This window comes from Macrobrachium nipponense, chromosome 42 (assembly GCF_015104395.2).
Source record: "Macrobrachium nipponense isolate FS-2020 chromosome 42, ASM1510439v2, whole genome shotgun sequence".
NCBI lineage: Eukaryota > Metazoa > Arthropoda > Malacostraca > Decapoda > Palaemonidae > Macrobrachium > Macrobrachium nipponense.
In genome coordinates this window covers 33605880-33626647 of record NC_061103.1, presented here as the reverse complement: position 1 = coordinate 33626647, position 20768 = coordinate 33605880, and the positions used below count along the sequence as shown (strand labels likewise).

Below are 20768 nucleotides of genomic sequence, written 5' to 3'. Positions count from 1 at the left end.
TACGGATTTTAGTTCTTGTCTGTTTTGATGTTACATGAGTTGTAATTACTATAATTTACATAATAAAATAGAATTATTTATCAGAAAAAACATGTATTTAACTTGATAAAATGTACAATTGTCTTGTAAGTGAGGCCTCTCAATGGGTTGTAAATAGTCATTTTCAACTTCTTTTAAAAGGCAGGGAAAATTTGTGGAATTTTTTTTTTTTTACACCTTTTGTATTTGCATATCTTCCTCTTTCCACTGATGTATTTTTTTTCTTTTAATTGGCCAACCTCAAAGTTTTCCTTTGGGTGATTGCGCTGGGGGTAGTAACCTCAGCATAACTATGTTAGCTTTTTCTCTGGTATATAATAGAGCTATTTATACTGGGAAAAATGAATAACAGGGATTTTTCATAGGGCGACACAGGTCTTCCCCCAGAAATAGATTTTTCCTACGTCAAAATCCCTTTTTTAGACCGGCTCTTAAGGGTTAAGGAAAGTAAAAAGATTCAAAGGTTGTTGTCTAAAAGTATTGTAATTATATAAAGAATTATTAAGATATTTATTTCACAACAAACCCATCATTTACATTGGCCCACATTTGTGATCTTCATATATTCTAGACACTTCATTCCCAATTTAAAGAAAGAAAGTGATACTCGGCCATCTGGACAGCCATATTTGCCCATGCCCCATAGTTCCTGGGTTTCAGACAGGTAAGAACCCTTTGTCTCATGCATGTGGTTTGTTGACAACAATCTGTTTGTAGAATTAATAGATTTCATTATTTAAACCTATATAGATACTATAATGAGAAAACAATTACTTTCTAATGAAAACACTTTGTTGCTTACAAAAAGTAATTTTCTCCAGTTTTCCCATGGTACTAGTATTTAACTCTGGACTTTGGCAAGTTAATGATTGCCAATTTTCAAGTTAGTACTCTAAAATTTTTTGCACTATGAAAGAGTATGCTGCTGTCAGCAGGAATCTAGCAACAGAAGTTTACATATATCCCACCTTGAAACATACTGCTCGCAATTTAAACTGCACTGCTGACTGGAGCTGCTCTACAGACTGGGCTGTGCTGCAGAGGTGCCTGTGTACTTGCATCTCGTAATTAGACTCCCAACCCAAGTGACTACTCAGAGCTATAATGTTGTAGACTGCACAGAGAAGTGAGACTATTACCTGCATGGAACTCAGAACCCATGGGATGCCTGCCGTTTTAAATTGGTATTGGAGTGTCAGTGTTTTGTAAGGAACCTCTTAATAGGTTAATATAAATGATTGGTTTTATATTTATTTTATAAAAAATAATGTTATTTGTCATTTTGTTTGTGTTCTTGCATTTCTCATTAACTTTCAGAGTTTGTGCTGAGTAATCTATTGTTAACTTTGAAGGTTTTATTGGTCTGTTGTACATCATGTTTTGTTATTTTTACAGATTGCTATTGGAGAAATTATTCCTTCACCTCAGTCCTTTGACTCCTTGCTAAGATATATATATTATGGTGATGTTGATATGCCACCAGAAGACTCCCTCTACTTGTTTTCTGCCCCTTATTTTTACGGGTTTACAAATAACAGACTCCAGGTGAGATATTTGACTCAGGTTATTAGTTTTGCTGAAATTTTCTTTAATCCTATATTATGGAGTGCAATTTTTGTAATTTTTTATACAGCCTTCTCATTTAGAGCTTTAGCAACCTTACAGAGAAGGAAAATTGGATGAAGTATATAAAAAAGGCACTTTCATTTTCCAATATCCATACACTCATAGCTATTGCTCAAGATATTAAACTTGATAATTATTCTTCTCACCAGGCTTTTTGCAAGCAGAATCTGGAGATGAATGTAACATTTGAAAATGTCATTCAGATCTTAGAAGCCGCTGACCGCATTCAAGCATCAGACATGAAGAAATACGCTTTGAACCTTATTGTTCATCACTTTCCAAAGGTGCTGTGTTTTTCTTTTTTTGCAAAGCTATTGTCTTATTTTTCTTATGCCTATTTAACTTGTTGCTCATTTTACATCTGATCCCTGCATATTTTAGTTTAGGTACCAGGACTTCTTGAACCCAATGTGTTGTTAAAACTGCATTGTTGTATTCCATGATCCTGTAACATTGTCGGTAAAGCATATCGTTTTACTATGGTGTTTGATGTGTGGTATACCCAAATGGCATACTGAAGTGGAAAGTCTGTAAATTTTTTATGCTCTTTTAAGAAACCATGTATTTTATTGTAAGTGGTACAGGATTTGCTGCAATATTGTGTAAAGGAAAAATTACAGTTTTCTTTCTCATGATGCATCATTTTTCACAATGGGATTGACAGTAACATGGTCACCAGTAATGATTATTGAAAACATGCCACCAGAGAAATTTGTCATTTTATGTGACTGTTGAAGTGCTGTAGAACCACTTGAATATTGTTCCCATGAAAGTCCCTAGGTTGAGCCACCTAGGTTTTCAGTCCACTTGCTGTATGAGGTTGGCGTAAACGTTGAAATATGTTGGATTCCTTTACATGCAGCCAAAGCTGCAATTGGTGACTTGTTAACAATAGTAGTATGCTGCTTCTGACAGTGAATTTTTTATTACTGTGTAAAACATATCTTTAGTAAATGGCAGTTAAGGCATAATGAATCTGGAGATGAATTATAAGATAAAAAAAAAAATAATATAACTTGATGGAATTCATTCCAAAATGAATGCCACTTATTTTATGAATAACCCACATGGTCCAATCCCATAATGCAGGCAATGCAAAACAACATATGCAATCCAACTTATTTATTAGGATTGCCTAATTTTCATTCCCCATCCCATATCAAGTGCAGTATTGAAACTAAATCTTCAAAAGAAATATTGTATGTTGACCTAGTCACTGAATTTTTAAGAAACAATATGTTACATAGTAAGCTCTTGGGATATTCATGAAGAACAAACCCTTCAGATCAGCTTTATAAGAGTTAAGACTGTGAACTCAGTGGTTTGGTTAAACCGTTTATTTATGATATTGATGATATTGATACTCAATATTGATACTCTATCTTAAAACACAAATGAGAATTTTAGGTTACAATTTTTATACAGTGCACTATTCCAGTACTACTGTATTCATATTTCCCATTATTATATGCTTTCTTAAAATTTATTTATTGCAGTTTATATTAATTGTGTAATTTTGTGATAGTCACTTTAAAATGACAGATAAATTATTACACATGCAAACACATGCCAGCGACATTCTCTCTCTCTCTCTCTCTCTCTCTCTCTCTCTCTCTCTCTCTCTCTCTCTCTCTCTCTCTCTCTCTCTTGCTAAGAATTAGAATAAACTTTCTCTTTTATTTCTCTAATTTGAGCAGTGATTTTCATAAATAATTAGAAATTTGTGTATGCTTTTTAAGCCAATGTACAGTAATATGCAATAGCTGGGGTACTGAGCAATAAACTGTATGTTACAGGAAAGACAATTTAACAGTTTTGCAGGGTGCCTAACAAAGTTAATTTATCTATAGCCATCTTTTACCATTTTTTAACACACTGTAATTATGTAAGTATTCTTTTTCGAAAACAAGGAAAGTATCACAAAGCACTATGCAGGCCACTTGAGTCAAAGCTTTTTTTTTTATTGAATCATAAGAAATTGTGCTTCCTTTGCCTTATGCTTTATTGTGCATTAGCTGGCTTATATACTAATATACTGTATATACTAATTGAAAAGACAATTAATCATGATAGTGCATGATGTAAAAATATTTATTTAATGATAACCTCTTATCTGCATTTCTTCCATCCACACAATGCCTTTAAGTGCACTCTTTTTGGTATGAAAGATTATATACATTGATTTGTACAAAATTACTAATGTGTGAATCAAGCTGCATACTGTGCAGATGTCTCAAGATTGAATGCAGAGCAAACTCTGCATGCTCTAGTATGGAAGGAAAAAATACTGTTGTAATAACCCTTGCTCATCTAATGAAGCTCTACTTATTGCGAATTATGCCAACTCATAGGCTTTTTGATGTTGATTAGGTTGGGGGAAGGTATAAGTAACATGACAGCTCTTGTGTGGAAGGAACACAATGAGTTTGCCTCAATCCCATTGTCCCTCTTGGTAATGAGGTGTGCAGTCTAACTTTTAGCACATGCAAACTGTATTTAAGAAGTGTAGATGATGTTGGTGTTTAATTTCATCTGTGGACTTTTTATTGGAGCTATTTGTAAGAGTTTTGATAAGACAGTGTAGTACTATTAAGTAGTATTAATGAGAAGAGAAGGCCTAATCGTTATAGAGTGCAGTCATTGTTGAGTGTCTTGTATGCAACTTGTGAGTTCATGTCTTCCCATGTGTACATACTGGGTGTAGTACAAACATACATACTTTTCATACACTGTGCAGTTGCTGTTGATGAGTCCACTCCAGTATTGGATCAGTAAGCACTACTGTAAAATGGTATGAAATGGCAAGTCCTTTCCTCAGGCTATTTAAACAGACTTACATCACTACAAAAATCATTCGATGAATAACTGATCATTCACACACTATGAAATATGTCTGTTATTTTTGTAAATTCCATTATTCGTTTTCATTTATAAACCCAAAAGGAATTATACTATCATTATTTTTTTGGGTTCAAGATAATTTCATGTACGTAACCTATTTCATTGCAAGCCATACTTTTTAAAACTGTTACTAGATACAAAAGTTTTTTTAGCTTAGTGCTCAGTCATGTGTTCATTACACCCACATGGGTGATGCAATTACATGAGGACTCTACCACCTAGTGGAAAAACTCTTTGAGTCCTGTTTACCTCCTCACCCAACCATGCTTCACTTCATTAATAACTTTTTCTCCTTTCCTTTTCTATTTCATCTTGTAACTTTTTTTCTTTTGTTAATTTTACGTTTTATTGACAAGGTTAGGTATGTGTACATGTACTGCAAAATAGGTGCTTAGTGGTAGGCTGGGGGTCTCTTCAGTTTTATTATTTTGAAAGGAATATATCCCAGATGGTCAGATCCCAATGATGTAATAAAAGTTTCAGTAGCAACTAGTTCCTACAACCAACTTGTTTTTTTTTTTTTTATTATTTCAGTCAGTCAGATTGCTAAAGAGCCATTACATTCCCCCACCTAAGTAATGGCTTTGTATAAATGAAGTAGAGTAATAGGCTTTTATATTTTACAAAAGAACAAAATTTTTGTTAATGGTTTCTATACCCTAATGATTTTGATCTTCAGTAGGCCATATTCGAAAGCGCTAACATTAGTCCCACCTTTTTAACTTGTTTTATTTTATTTTTCATATGGAAGGATTATGCAAACCCTTCTCATAAGAATTACTATCACCGTGCTAGCCAGAGGTATATATGAAATACAAAAATTATTTATTATTGTATTTTCACTGGTTAAAAAAAAAAAAAAAAAAAAAAAAAAAAAAAGAAAAAAAAAAAAAAAAAAAGTCTTCAATTTTCATAGTGACAGAATACTTGAATAATTATCTTCCGACTTGCAGGTTGCACAGTTGCCAAAGTTGCGCTGCCTGAGCCGTGATCTCCTCTTGGACATCCTGGAGGCACTTGCAGAAGACATGTCTGACTCTAAACTTTGCCATGACATGAGTTCGATTTCACTTAGCACCACTGACTCGGGATGAACCCTAATTAAGCTGGGTGGTCTGGTGAATACCTTACCTGAGACATAAAGGTTCTCAAGATTTTTACATATACAGTATTTGTCATTGTTAAGCAGGGAGTAACAGCTTGAGTGATTTTGATCACTGCTGTGACTAAGGCTTATATGCTTTTGATTGGTTGTAAGGTGTATAAAGTGGAAGTGTCAATTGTTTTGTGTATTACATTTGTTGACATAATATATTAAGCTTAAGCTATAGAGAAGCTTAGAGGGCATATGACAAGAAGAGTGACAAATCTTGCCAAATTTGTCTGGCAGAGAACATCAAATTTTAAAGATGATATGAATTCAAACTTTATAGACTGTTGCTTTGCTGTTATGCATAGAATGACTGAAAAAGCCATGTTGCATGAAAATGACTTGGATGTATCATATTTTAAAACTAAAACGAAACAGATGTTCAGCTGTATGATAATAAGCGTTTCATCTCTCAGTTATTGCATACGCATAATCACTATTACAGTATCTGGTTAGTACATAAATCATTAGTACTAGGGGATTCTTTATTTGAGGGACCACTGAGAGTGGGAAGTGAGTATGAGCAATAGTTTTAGCTGGAAAACAGACAAAGCAAATGACAACTAGGAAGATAGACTTACATATTTTTACTTTATGTAGCCATGGTTTGAATAATGAATCCTAAGTAAGGGTATAGAGTTCTTACTTGGGGTTATGCTAAATTACAGCAAAAAATATTAAACTATCCATAAGTGACTGATGTTAGGTGAGAAAATGGAATTACTTTTGAGAGTGGATTTGGGTATTATTATTTACTCAGTAATTTGTGAAGTGAGGTTGCCAACAAATGTAAATTAGTAAGGACTTTAATTTTTACGAATTATTTCTAGTCTTTGAGGGCATTTTTCATGGGAGGCAGAATATTTTAATTTGTCAGGTTTGGGCAAAAGGTTCTCAATACCAGAGCACCGTGCTCACACTTAATTCATTAGTTGTGAAGGGTTTCGATTGTGTCATATGTCTTAAGACTTATTTATTTATTTTTTTTTTTAATCCTTGCAACTTTCTCTTTGACTGAATCTTAAAACTTGAGTTGGCCAGTTGTGCTAATATGCAGATGCAGATGTAAACTATGTATATGTACTATAGTAATAGTTTACTCAGTCTTTTAATTAAAATCTAAAAGTAAGTGTCAGCAGTGTAATTGGTATGGATGGCTGAATTATTTATTGTCAAATTATGCAAAATTTGAGATTGGAAGAATGTTTCCAAAGTTGTCGAATTCTGGAAGGACCCATGAAAACAAACAATTACGTACATACCTTGTTTTTGACTGTACACTTTTAACAGGTTTAGCATTCTTTTTGTTACATGTACTGTCATATTGGCTATGACTTGGTAATTTACATCATCTAAAATTATGTTGTTTTTTTTTTTCATACCATACAAAAATAAGGAATTTTTTATGGAAATATTGCTCATCAGTTACCTGTACTATTAAATTCATATCTGTTTTATGTTACGTACTTTTCTCCAGTTTTTTCAAAAGCATTATTAGATTGCTTTCCAGTTGGAAATAGTCGTTTTCATTTTATGGCTAATGCCTAGGAAGTCCGTACATTTCAAGAATTTTAAATGATCACATTATTTCTCAGTTATTCACAAGAAAGTGTTTCCTGAAACTATGAGTAAAATAATTTTTTTGGTATTTCTAGAACCAGTAATTATGTTCAAAACTTAGTAGAATTTCCTACTGATATGAGTATTCTGACCATGAAATGATGTTCCACTATAAGAACTTATATTGAAAAGCATTAAGTGCTTTATATTTGTTCCGATACGTATACAAACCCTTGGTCCTTTAACAATAGGAAGGTAACTTAGTGGCAGCTGAACCGGTCGTAAGCTTCGAACAAGGGGGTTCGGTAGGTAACTACTTGTCCGGCAGTTGGCAGTCACCTCGACTGCGAGGAGAGGAGTCACTTTGCTTTCGGCTGCGCTGGTGGAGGGACGTATTGCTCGCCTCTCTGCCCGCTGTTTCATCGTATGCTGGGTTTGCTTTATATCGTGAAGATATTTTGCCTTTCTCTTTATCTAGTGTGCTTGTGCAAAACAAACATGAGTACTTGGTTGTGTTTTGTATTTTCATACTGTGTTTTTGTTGGAATTATGGATTCCTGAGAGCCGGAAAGACCCCTTCGCCCCCCCATCAACCGCAGATTGTGCCCTGGTGTGGAGGGCCGTAAGTGTGGGGCCTTTCGGTCCATTATCGAGGTAGACCCTCTTGAATTTTGCTCTTGGTGCCGAGGGTGCGAATGCTCTCGCGCCAAGCCATGTGAAATTTGTATTGTTTGGTTGGAGGAGCAGTGGGAGCGCTATGAAGGGAGGAAGAAGCCGCATAAGCTGGCCAAGGAGTCATCGGAGGGTTCTCCTGTTACTCCCTTGGTTACGGACACGTCTTTTTCTTTTCTCCCTCCATCTCAGCTTCCTCTTATGGCTCCTTCCCCTTCAGGGGGGTTATCTCACTCCTTCTCTTCCGTCGATCAGTCGAGTGTAGAGGAGGGGGCGAGATACCCCGATGTGCAGTTGTATTCGGGGTCGTCCGTTCACTCAGGGTGGGAACTGTCCCCCCCCGGGCGAGGGGAAACCCCCCTCCCCCCATTAACCCGACTACCCTTTCTTCCTCAGATTTGCCTGCCACGGGGGACGATCTCGGCCGGGTCTGGTACTCGCTGGGCCTCCAGGGGACACCGAGTGTTCAGGGGCTGCTTAGTCATCTGTGTAGAGGGACCAGGCCGGTAACTCATGGCCCGATCACGACCATGACCATGACAGTATCCATGCCAGGCTACACTGCTCCGCCGCACCTGGTCTACACCCAGCACGTTGCCATGGTTACCCCAACAGCTGCTGTTCAGGCGCCACAGCCGGATGTGAAGAGGTTTATCGTGACGCCACCGCCTGGTTTTGCCGCTCTTGCTCCAGCCCATGACTTCCGGTGTCCCAAGAGCTCTCCCTTAGACCTGCCGCCAGTACAGAGGATGCCGCTGGTTCCTGCCCCGCCTCCTGTTCCTGTGATCGCCGCCGCTCCAGCACCAGTTCCTGCTGCTGTTGTTCCTGCCTGTGGTGTTGCTGCCCCCACCCCAGGTCTTTCCGGACAGGTGCAGCTGGGCCCTGTTGCTTCTGCAACTGCCCCGGCTCTGTCCTGGATGGAAGACCTGACGGTGGTCCTGAGGGAGCTGACGAAGAAGAAGAAGAAGAAGAGGAAGGTGTCGTCGTCGTCTGCTGCCGCCGCTTCCCCTTCGACTTCTAAGGCCCCACAGCCGAAGAAGAAGAAGGTAGCCTCCTCCCCCCCCTAAGAAGTCTCGCTCTGAGACCTCTAAGGGTCCGTCCCACCGGAGTGGGACAGTTGGGACTTACGCTGGTCCTCCTGTTCCTTCCGCAAGGAAGAAGAAGATGGGGACCGGAGGAGTGCCGGCTAACACAGGTACCTCCTCTCCTGGCGCCAGAGGTTCTGCCTAGATGCCAGGTACCATCTTGGCCTCTCGTTCGCGAGAGGTACCGAGTGTACGGTTGCCCGCGGGTGACCATGCAGCCAAGACCCAGGCAACCGAGTTCGCTCGGCACCAGGATCCAGGCATGGAGCGGAAGACTGGCGGGAGTCGCCCAGGTGACTCCCACCAGGCCAGCGATCACTTTCGTGGTGATCCACCGGTACCCAGGGTTGACGCGACTGTCCCAGACTGGCCACTGGCTGAGGCGAGGAAGCGGTCCCCTTGACCAGCCTCGGCTGGTTCAAGCAGCGTGACACGCCGTGAGGACAGGCCTCGCTCCCACCGGGACAGCGGAATCTGCCGGTCCCCTGACCGCCGCTCCCACCGGGACCGGGCAGAGAGGGGGACCAGCAGCAGCTCTTCTGACGCTCGGGACTGTCGCTGCTGTTCTTGGTCCAGCCGCTCGACCAGGCCTGCAGCTGGATCGCCACCGCGGGTTGGCGAGTGTCTGCAGCCCCCCCAGCATGCCGGTTCTGCTGGTGGGCGAGGGGGGAGCATCAGGTCTGCCTCTCCTATCCCTTCAACTTCCTCGGGCTGCACCGGGAAGAACAAGGCGATCAGGAGTGATCGCGAGGGGCGCACTCCTCGTGATCCCGCCGCGATGCCCTACGAACCTGGCACGGTCCTAGGACCGACCAGATCGTACATGCAAGTGGCAGGAGGAGACCAGGAGGGGTCTGTGGTGGTTTCTCCTGTGGAATGAGGAGGGTCTCGGGAGGCATTCTCGCTGGACGGTCCGTCTCCACAAGACGCAGTCACTCCTGAGATTCAGAGTTTCGTTCGCGGAGGTTATTGCGCTGATTCGTCAGCACAACGACCTAGGGGAAGGATCGCCGCGCCCACCTTCCGAGCCTACATCCAGGTTGGAGTCGTTCTGGGGCCCCAAAAAGGAACCCAGGACGACGGTGGGTCTGCCGCGATCAGCCTTGGCCGACAGTGTGCTGAACCAGGTGGACTCTCTTGTCTCTGGACAGGAGGGTTTGCTACAGTCCGGCAGGTCATCCAAGCTCCTTCCCCCATCTCTACCACGACAGAGGCGCTTCTACGTGCCAACGGAGGACCCTTTGCCCCCCAAGCAGGTTAACCCAGAGCTGGCTAGGCTAACTCCGGGGGTGTCTCTGCAGCAGCTGCTGTCTGAGAACCTCTGGTTCTTGCACCAAGAGGCACTTGCCTTGGAATAGACTGCCATGGCAGCATTCCAAGCAGTCTCCTGGATAGACCTGTGGTCCCTCACAGTGTCTAAGGTCACAGCCTCTTCGGGAAATATGACTCCTGAAGGGGACCCGGCTTTCATGAGACTGTGCCAGTCTGGAGGTAGGGCCATCTCCTACCTGGCCCACCAGATGGCAAACCTGTGGGTCAACCTGGTACTGAGGCGTAGGACCGGTGCGAAGTTCCTCCTCTCTCTTTCCCAGAGAGATGGTGGACGCTGTGGTGGAACAATGGCGCACTGACGAGAGTGACCGTTTAGTCCACCAGGCAGTCTCGAAGGCGGCTTGGCAGCCTCGAATGACTGCGGCTAAGCCTAAGAGTTTAGGTAGCGCTTCCTCAGCAGCTAAGACGATTGCTTCGTCGAAGCCGAGAGGAAAGACTGCCTTCGACTTCAACTGTAAGGAACGACCATAACCAGCCCTCCTCCTGGAAGAAGAAGTCGAAGAGAGGAGGGAAACGTTAGGGACGGCGTTCCCCCTCACCTGCTGCCAGAAGTGGGGGGTTGCCTGGCGAGCCACTGGGCAACTTGGCAGCACTACGGAGCAGAGACCTGGATAGTAAATGTCCTTCGGGAGGGATATCTACTACCCTTCGAGTCTCGGCCACCCCTCACCTCCAACCCGGTCCATCTACAAATGTACGTTCCTGGTTTGGCCAAGGATGTGGCGCTTCAGCAGGAAGTAGAAGCCATGCTGAGCAAACGAGCTGTGGAGATCATATGGGATCAGTAACCGGGCTTCTACAGTCGACTTTTCCTGGTGGAGAAGTCCTCGGGGGGGCTGGCGCCCAGTGATAGATCTCTCTCTCTTGAACCGATTCGCTTGCCAGACTCGGTTCATGATAGAAACAGCACGATCAGTGCTCGAGTCCATCAGGGAGAATGACTTCATGCTTTCTGTGGACCTGAAGGATGCGTATTCCCAGATACCCATCCATCAGTCCTCCAGGAAGTACCTCCGCTTCATCCTCGACGGAACGGTGTACCAATTCAGGGCACTTTGTTTCGGTCTCTCAACCACCCCACAGGTGTTCACGCGAGTGTTCACTCTGGTGTTGGCTTCGGCCCATTCGGTAGGGATACGTCTTTGAATTTTGGCCTAGCCTAACTCCTTTCTTTCTCTATAAAAATGAATAATCTACCCACCTGTACGCTTTCTCCATCACCAGTACACTCCAGAAATCACCTTAAAACACCAGCACCACAAGACTTACGACCCAAAAAACAACTCCTACCAGACAGAGAGCTCTCCCCCTACCAACCACACACCACCACACGTGCTTTCTCCTGCCCCGTGTTATTGTTTACATCCTGCCGACGCCGCCGCCATCTTGTCTATGACGTCACAGCCTATGACGTCACAACACAACTTAAAGTACATCAACAGACACCTTCTAGAATCTACACATGTTGTCTATATATAGGACACCCACCATATTTCAACAATGCATAAAATACCCATAACAATTATACAATATATAATCACACTTATCTCTTTCTCCCTCCCCTCCGACTGTTTCCTAACCTAGTATTCCCCTCTTAATTTGCCTTCGTCCTCCAACTCTTTACCCTCTACATAATTTCTAATACATTCCCCTGAAACTCCTGCTTTAGTTAATACATCAGCCACTTGCTCCTTTCCTTTTATCCATCTCACCTCCTTTATTTCCCCGGATTCAATGGTTTCCCTTATTGCAGCAATACTATTTTTAATCTCTTGCTACTTACACCAGTGCTCGATTTGATGGCGGTCATTAGTGTTTTACTATCAGTGTTAACCAAGGCTTCTAAATTTCTCCCTCCTACTACCTCTTCCCACAAATGCTTGAAATATATCAATCCTTCTACAGCTTCCCCACACTCAGGGCTTCAGCCTCAATGGTGGATTTTGCCACTCTCCTGGATTTCCTAGACTTCCACCATATGGGACTTCTCCTCTTCCCATCTGTCAAAGAAATAATATAACCCAGTTGAGTATGGCCATCTTCTATGTTTCCAAATGAAGCGTCTGCATAGGCTTCCCAATAAACCCTTTCTTCTTCCATCTCACTTATTGTAACTTCGCCCATCATGCTCTTAGTTTTCTCACAATTTTAATAAGTTTCTTCATATCCTGAGTTGTTCCTTCTTTAAATGCTTTACTTAATTCGCTAAATATCATATGATATTTCTGGCATCGTGTGTAGTGATACCCAATTCAGCTGTCCTACCACTGATCTGTACTCTGTTAACTCTTTTGTTTCTAGCACTCTATTACCCGTATATCTTCTAGCCTCTGGTTCTCTTATGGAATTTATATACTGCCACTGATTAAGGGAAAAATCTATTCTCCTTCTGCTCTATTACTACTCCCTATATACTTGAACCTTTTACTCTCTTGTTCTCCTACTTGCAATTTCCCTTTCAATCTCCCAATCGTTTCCTTTAAGAATCCTTCAGTTCCTCCGTAGCAAAAATCATCTACGTGTGTACACAAAATGCCTTCAATTTATTGTTCTTTTTCCAAAAGAATATATTAGGTTCTAGTCTACTTCTCTCACCTTGAAGCTCCTTCACTACTTTCACCACTTTACAATACCATGCTTTTGCTGCATCTTGAGCCATAGACTGTTTTCTTCAACTTCCATAATCCCCTCCAACCATCTTCCCTTGGTGGCTTCAAGTACACTTCTCTTTGGTATCTCGTCACCTTGTAAATATGCAGTTTTGACATCCAATGTATAACAATTCCAATTTTTCACCTTTATTATGGTTAGACAGAATTTTAAATTTCAGCATTGCATGTGGGAGCATCCTTTTCCCACTCAGCCATTTCTTTCTTCAAACCCTCTAGCTACCAATCTTGCTTTACATATCCTTTCCCCCCCTTTTATCTTTTCAGTTTACTATCCATCTTGTAGATATAGCTTTTTGTCCAACATCATTTACCTCCTCATATACCTGGTTATCTCTCCAACTTAGAAGTTCTTTTTCTTTAGCTTCCATTATGCTTCTATTTTCAAATCCCAGCAACACCTCCTCTTCATCTTCAATTTTTTCTACCTGACTATAATCCCTCAAGTTTTAACCCACCCTTGTCACCTGACTGTGAGTCTCGTATATTGTACGAATCAGCCCATGCTTGGCTTGATCTTTTTCTGCAAGACCTAAAATAGTCCATTCTTCTACTTGTCCTGTATCATTGTTTATAGCCCTAACTCTATTTCCCTTTTTGAATTTTGGTATCTCTTCCATTAACTCGCTTTCTATTGACCCACTTTGCCCGTTATCTTCCACTGTTTCCTCTATCACCTCTCTTTCTATGTCTCTTCTGTGTCTGCTTTCCTTCTCTCACCCATTATCTCCGCTCCTTCCAGCCAATCTACTTTCCCTTCATTTGGCCATCTGACCTACCTTTCACCCCATGGGATTTATCTATTCTAGCCGATATCTCTTCTGTATCTGGTGATCATCGTTGAATCCTTGTCACATGTATCCTAGCTACTTCTCTTAAAGAATCCCCATGTTTGATATTATTGTTTTCCCCGATACTCCCACTACCTGAGCAGGTCCTCTCCATTCATTTTCATTTTCCTCTTATAGAATACCTCATCTCCTACCACTGCTTCTTCAAATTTATGTTCTCTGATGTTTTTTTTGTTGTAGCGCTATTCTTATTTTATTACAGGACTCATTTTTTATAAATGCTTCTCTGGTCTTGTGCATTTGCATTCAGTGTGTCCCTTACCATACCCTCTTCCATCCCTTTTTTCTCTGCTTGCAGGACTAGAACTTCTTCTCCTATTAGGTTAGGCAGTGAAGGGTTTTTTCCAAATACTAATTGGTTGGGAGAGAAAACCTCCATTATTCATTAAACAGTTCCTAGCCACTCACTACCCATTTCAAAGCTAGGGACCAATCTACTTCCTCTTCCTCCATCATCTTCCTTACACTTCCCTTGATCATGCCTACGGTCTTTTCACATAATCCGTTGCTCCACGGAGATTCTGATGCTGTGGCTAATACTTCAATATTCCATTTTCTGCCATCCTCCTTACTTTTTCATTTTGAAAATTCTCCCCCATTATCTGACAATATTTTGGAGGGTGCTCCAAATATAGCAAACCAGCACTCAAAAAGTATCTTTATTATAGTTTCTGGTTTTCTTATCTTTTATCCAACAGGCCTGACAATATCTCGTTGCCATATCCACTATTACCAAGAACTTTCTCTCTTCTATCTCTCCCACATCCATCGCTACGACTTCATTGAACGTTTTACTCCAAGAAAAGCCTACTACGGTTTGGCGGGGTTTCTTTTGTATTTTTTACAAACCTCACAATTTTTAATCAGTTCCGTTAGTAACTTTCTTATTTCCTCTTTTCTTGTTTTTCGATTAACCCATTACTCCATTGTGCTTCCTCTGTTAGCTCCATATTTTATCTCCACTTCCATGACCAAACTGTAAATGTAATTTTCTTCATTGTGTTCTTAATTTCCCTCGGATTCTTTCCTTCAACCCTCCAGTAATAATTCTTCTACCTTCCTCCTCCTTATAGGCACTCTTAAATGACCCTGTTCGTCTTCTCTTAACTCTACTTTTCATTCCCCCTAATACTTCTACTATGACACAATTTTCTTTCAAATTTAGGGTCATACCCATTTTACTCATGGTTTGCTTACCTATCAGCCAGGGATATCACCTTGCAGAATTTCCGTCTTCAAATAAAACTTTCTGTTTTTTAGTATCACAGGTATTTCTATTATTCCTCTGGACTTATAAGATGTCTCACCAAAATTAAACTTTATTAGACTCTGTCCTAGTGTCCCTCATTCTCCTCAACTCTTCCTGACTCAAATCCATGACAATACGTGCTAGTCACAATTCCCCGCAAACTGTTGATTTACACCCTGTGTCCAAAATTGCATCACCACCTCCCATGATGCTTCCACTATTTTATTAACTTTCTCCTACATAAACCTCTTCTTCTTCTGTCCCATTTTCTGTTTTTACCTTATTTTCTTCTAGTCTTGTTTCAGTTTTCTTCCTATTATGAAAATTCTGAGGACAATCCCTAGCCCAATGCCATTCTGAGCTGCATATTGCACATACTGTTACCTTCCCTTCTTTGTTTATAGGATTTCTACCACCCCTTCCTCGGTTCCATCTTCCCCGATATCTTTGGTTTTCCCTCCCTCTCTCAGAACTGGCATTGCCTTCTGACGAACCCCACCATTCCCGTTCCTCTTTAGTCCCTAATCCCTCAAATAGTCTTTCATTGTTTGCGACACTGTTCCGTACTCTAGCTTTTCTTGCCCACAAGCCGATAATACCATTTGTTTTTGATTTTCCGTGAGATTTGCTTGCTCTATTACATGATACCCTTGACTTCGCTTCAAGCGCGCCTTTCCCCCATTGCTCTTTCACACTCAGATGCTGCCTTCTCGTATCTAATTAAATAGTCCGCCATATTTTCACTAGATTCTCTTCTTATTAGAAGGTATCTTTTTATTCTACCGTAATTCTCCATTACGAGTCTTTAGATAGGCTTTATCTAGTTTCTCTAGGATTAACTTTGGACCCTCTGTACCCAGTAAGTTTATCTTTATCTAATGCTTCCACTAGCTCTCGGGCTTCTCCCTTTTTTTTAAGCTACATTCTCATTTCTATCGCCGGGTATTTTGTATCTTCTCCATACAACAATAGCCAATCTTCGGCTTGACCTTTCCATTCTTTGTATTCTTTTTGTATCCCGCTAAACCTAGGACATTCCCTTCTCCATCTAGTAGTCTCCCTTTGTTCACTGTCGGATCCAGGCATCTTTGATCAACCACGCTCTGCTACCAGTTTGAATTTTGGCCTAGCCTAACTCCTTTCTTTCTCTATAAAAATGAATAATCTACCCACCTGTACGCTTTCTCCATCACCAGTACACTCCAGAAATCACCTTAAAACACCAGCACCACAAGACTTACGACCCAAAAAACAACTCCTACCAGACAGAGAGCTCTCCCCTACCAACCACACACCACCAACACGTGCTTTCTCCTGCCCCGTGTTATTGTTTACATCCTGCCGACGCCGCCGCCATCTTGTCTATGACGTCACAGCCTATGACGTCACAACACAACTTAAATACATCAACAGACACCTTCTAGAATCTACCACATGTTGTCTATATATAGGACCCACCATATTTCACAATAGCATAAAACCCTACCCATAAACAATTATACAATATATAATCAACGTCTTCTGAGGTATCTTGACGATTGGCTGGTCCTGGCGAGCTCCCGCTCACAGTTGCTACAGGACAGAGATCGACTCCTCGAATTCTGCCGCGATCTGGGTATCGTAGTGAATTATGAGAAGTCAGATCTCGAGCCCAAGCAGAGGATGAAGTACCTGGGCATGCTGATCGATACAGTAGCAGGGTGAGTCATCCCCGCAGACTCGCAGATCAGCAGGTTCAGGGAGGCAGCCGGACAGTTCCTGTCCCTACAGGAGCAGCCAGCTCAGCAGTGGCAGGTCGTGATCGGTCACCTGCCGTCTCTCGAGAAGTTAGTCCCTCACGGGCGTCTTCACCTGCGGTCTCTTCAATGGAGACTAAAGGAGTGTTGGTCACAGGCAAGAGACCCACCTTACTTCCCCATGTCTCTCACGGAGGAGGTGAGGCAGGACCTAGCCTGGTGGCTGGATGACGGGAACCTCGTAAGAGGAGTGCCTCTTCGCACTCCCCCCCTGGAGATGTTGCTATTTTCAGACGCATCGACCAAGGGATGGGGCACACACCTGGAGGAGTTGCTGGCTGCGGGTGTGTGGGATCATCACGACAAGCACCTTCACATCAATGTCCTGGAGTTCAAGGCAGCGTTTCTCGCTCTCCAAGAGTTCCAAGACCATCTGGTGGGACACTCAGTGGTGTTGATGAGCGACACCACCACGGTAGTGGCGTACGTCAACAACAGGAGGGGGCTAGTGTCCCCTCCCGTTGCATCAGTTGACGTTGCAGGTTGCACGAGTGGGCCGTGGCACACTCAGTAGAGCTGTCAGCCTGCTACATTCCAGGCAAGAGAAATGTGGTAGCCGACAAGCTCAGCCGTCGGGATCAGGTGATAGGAACCGAGTGGTCCCTCCACCCAGACTTGGCGGAAAGGCTCTTCAACCTCTGGGGGCTTCCAGTCGTGGATCTGTTCGCCACCCGGCACAACAGAAAACTCCAGGTTTTCTACTCACTTGTGCCGGACCCATGAGCAGCTGAAGAGGACGCTCTTCAATACCCGTGGGACAACCTCTTCGTTTACGCCTTTTCTCTGTTCTGTCTTATTCGCAAGGTGATTAGCAGGGTGCTGGTCACCGCCAATCTTCGGATGATTCTGGTGGCACCCGGTACCCGGACCTGCTGGCTCTGCTCGCTGAAGCACCGAGAGAGAGATTCCCCCTTGGCACAACCTTCTGTGCCAGCCACACGTAGAACGGTACCACCGGTCGGTTCGGTCCCTGTCTTCACGGCTGGTTGTTATCCACCATCTCCTGCGAGCAAGAGGCTTTTCTCGCTGAGCAGCAACAGAGATGGCTGGGTACCTCAGACAGTCCTCTGCAGCTTTACACCAGGGAAAAAGGTCCGTCTTCTGTGGTTGGTGTCGTGGACAGGGTCTCTCTCCTCTCAGAGCCACTCTTCTCCAGGTAGTGGATTTCCTCGTTTTCCTTCGCCGAGAGAAGCTCCTCTTCGTCTCCGCATTTAAAAGATATAGAGCCGCCCTGGCCCTAGTCCTTAAACTGCGAGGAGTGGATATCTCCTCCTCCTTTGAGATCTCCCTCCTTATGAAGAGCTTCGAGATGTCTTGCCCACCCAGGGAACTCAGGCCCCCGGGGTGGGATGTGACTCTCGTCCATAGGAGTTTGACTCAAAGACCCTTCAAGCCACTCCAAGAGTCGTCAGATAGGGATCTGACCCTCAAGACCCTCTTCCTGCTGGCCCTGGCATTGGCAAAGAGAGTAGGGGAACTTCATGGTCTTTCCTTCTACGTAATGCATTCCAGGGGATGGGGATCTGTGACGCTCTATTTCGTCCCGAACTTCGTAACGAAGACTCAGAATCCTTCAATCCCTGACGACTGGTTCGAGTCTTTCACAATCCCCTCCCTGAAGGACTTCACTGATAACGATGCGGATGAGATGCTGCTTTGTCCTGTGAGGGCGCTACAGCGCTATCTGAAGAGAACTCAGCACCTCAGGCCTCAGTGTCGACGCCTCTTCGTTAGCACCAGGGTTACCAAGAAAGAGGTTTCCAAGAACACTTTCTTTCTGGCTGCGTGAGGTGATCAGGAGGGCGTACAATGTGGATGGTAGAGAAGACACCCATACCCTTCGTCCATGAGCTCACGAAGTCAGAGGTATTGGTCCAACCCTTGCAGCTTCTCCATGGCACAGGTTCTGAAGGCAGGGGTTTGGGCCAACCAAACCACCTTTACTTCCTTCTACCTTCGTGATATTACCCACAGGTCCTTGGACACCTTTTTCTTGGGACCCTTGGTGGCTGCTCAACAAGTTTTGTAGCTTACCCAGCACCCGAGTGGACAGAACAGCATCGTTTCCTTGTGTGATTGCAGGAGTGGACGAGTGAAAGAGAGTGTGACTGGCTTCTCTTACTCCTTCTTTCTTCCTCCTCTACCTGTGGGCAGAGGGCTGCGGTCGTCACTACGCTGAACAGGAAGCAGATGCAGGTAAGCTACAGGAAACGAGCTCCATCCTATCCCCTTTCAGTAGGGATAGGAGTATTTATCCACCACTCCCCAACAAGGGGGGGGGGGGGGGGGGGGGGGGGGAGTGGAAGCCAACAAGAGACAAACCCATGACTTCATATTGGCTCTTGAAGTAGGAACTAGTTCTTGTTTATTTGCTATTTATAAGAGGTACGCTGGCCTCCCTCTTATAAATTTGGTCCAGAGGTCTGGCCACTGATCCTGGGTGCACACCCCGATCAGCTGGGCAGAGGCTAGGATCCCTCCCTTTGCTCCTACAACCAGGGAGGGAACCAATGTCGGACGAACACAGTCTGTTCATAAGACTCAGATTCCACCCACCAATAAGTGAGACTTCCTATTAAAGACCGAGGGTTTTGGTATCGTATCGGAACAAATAACAATTTGTCAAAAATTGTATTTTTCCTAACGATACAAACCTGAGGTCCTTTACACATAGTCCCACCTCATGCCACCCCTCGCTCTGCGTTTCCTGGGCCTAAAGCAAGGTGACTCCTCTCCTCGCAGTTGAGCTGACCGCCAACTGCCAGACAAATAGTTAATTACCAAACCCCCTTGTTCGAAGTTTACGACCGGTTCAGCTGCCGCTAAGTTACCTTCCTATTGTTAAAGGACCTCAGGTTTGTATAGTTAGGAAAAATACAATTTTTGACCAAATTGCGATTTAACAGTGTTCAACCTTTTCAGTGAAAGTGACTAGGTCCAAGAGGTGATTTGTAGGGCAGATTAATTAAGAGTCAGTAACTAGAGCAAGAGTCCTGTTCATTTTGTTGTGTTATAAGAAAAAAATTGAATATAGATATTCTCTGAAAAGTTGTGATTTTACTTGCAGCTTATGGTTTCGTAAATGCCTCTGCTCTGAGAACACTGTAGACTGCACCAAATGCCTTGGCTATATTTCCTCAGCCTCAGCTGCATTGCCTTCTGTCTTCTACTTTTCATCTGTTTCAGTGTATCTTCTTGCAGTGCTGTCCATTATCTTTATCTTTTTCCAATTTTTACCTTTCATTAATTCCAGTTTCTTCAGGTAAGCCCTAGGAATCTACAAATGCAACTCAGTGGTCTTTAACTACTGTAGAATTAATAATAATAAAAATAATAATAATAATAATAAAGGTCCAAGAACCCCTTGGACCTTCTTTTTACCTTCTACATTACTATCAGCGAGGACATTTTATTTTTCCTTTATGGGGTACAGTAAAGTAAAAATAAGTACTCTTGTATGCTGTGGACCTAATGGAAATTTAAAGTCATTAATCTATAGTGAAGCATGTTGGGAAAAGCTTTTACTGACATGGAGAGAATTACTTATGACAAAAAAGGTATTCTGTAGTTTTCCCCTTTCCTCTAGAAATGCACTACAGTGAGTGTGAATTACATTGAATTTTTGTTTCATTTATTCAGATTTCCCTCGTCAGAAACATTTCTTGTTTTAGCTTTGTCTTGTAGTAGTATACCTGTAATTGTGAAGTTCAGCCTGTCTTGAATACTGCTAATATAAATAGTATGCCAGTAACATTCAATTCTGTTGGTTTGAAATGTGTAAATAATATTTTTATATTGACAAACTCTTATCACTCATCTAACTGCACCATCAGTCAAA

The 20768-nt window shown here is 42.7% G+C and overlaps 1 protein-coding gene across 3 annotated transcripts in view; it reads left to right on the top strand.

The window, feature by feature from the left end:
- The window catches only part of LOC135213066 (leucine-zipper-like transcriptional regulator 1), a 55240-nt gene extending 48163 nt beyond the window's left edge, over positions 1–7077 (top strand). For 2 of the 3 annotated variants that reach the window (XM_064246912.1, XM_064246913.1), the window contains exons 14-16: positions 1435–1584; positions 1815–1949; positions 5520–7077. In XM_064246912.1, coding sequence (XP_064102982.1) covers positions 1435–1584; positions 1815–1949; positions 5520–5660 — 426 coding nt within the window. In that variant the 3' untranslated portion in view covers positions 5661–7077. Of the gene's footprint in view, positions 1–610; positions 708–1434; positions 1585–1814; positions 1950–5519 lie in introns of those variants that run through there. The other variant, XM_064246914.1, reaches the window with a different exon arrangement.
- Positions 7078–20768: the final 13691 nt, after the last annotated feature.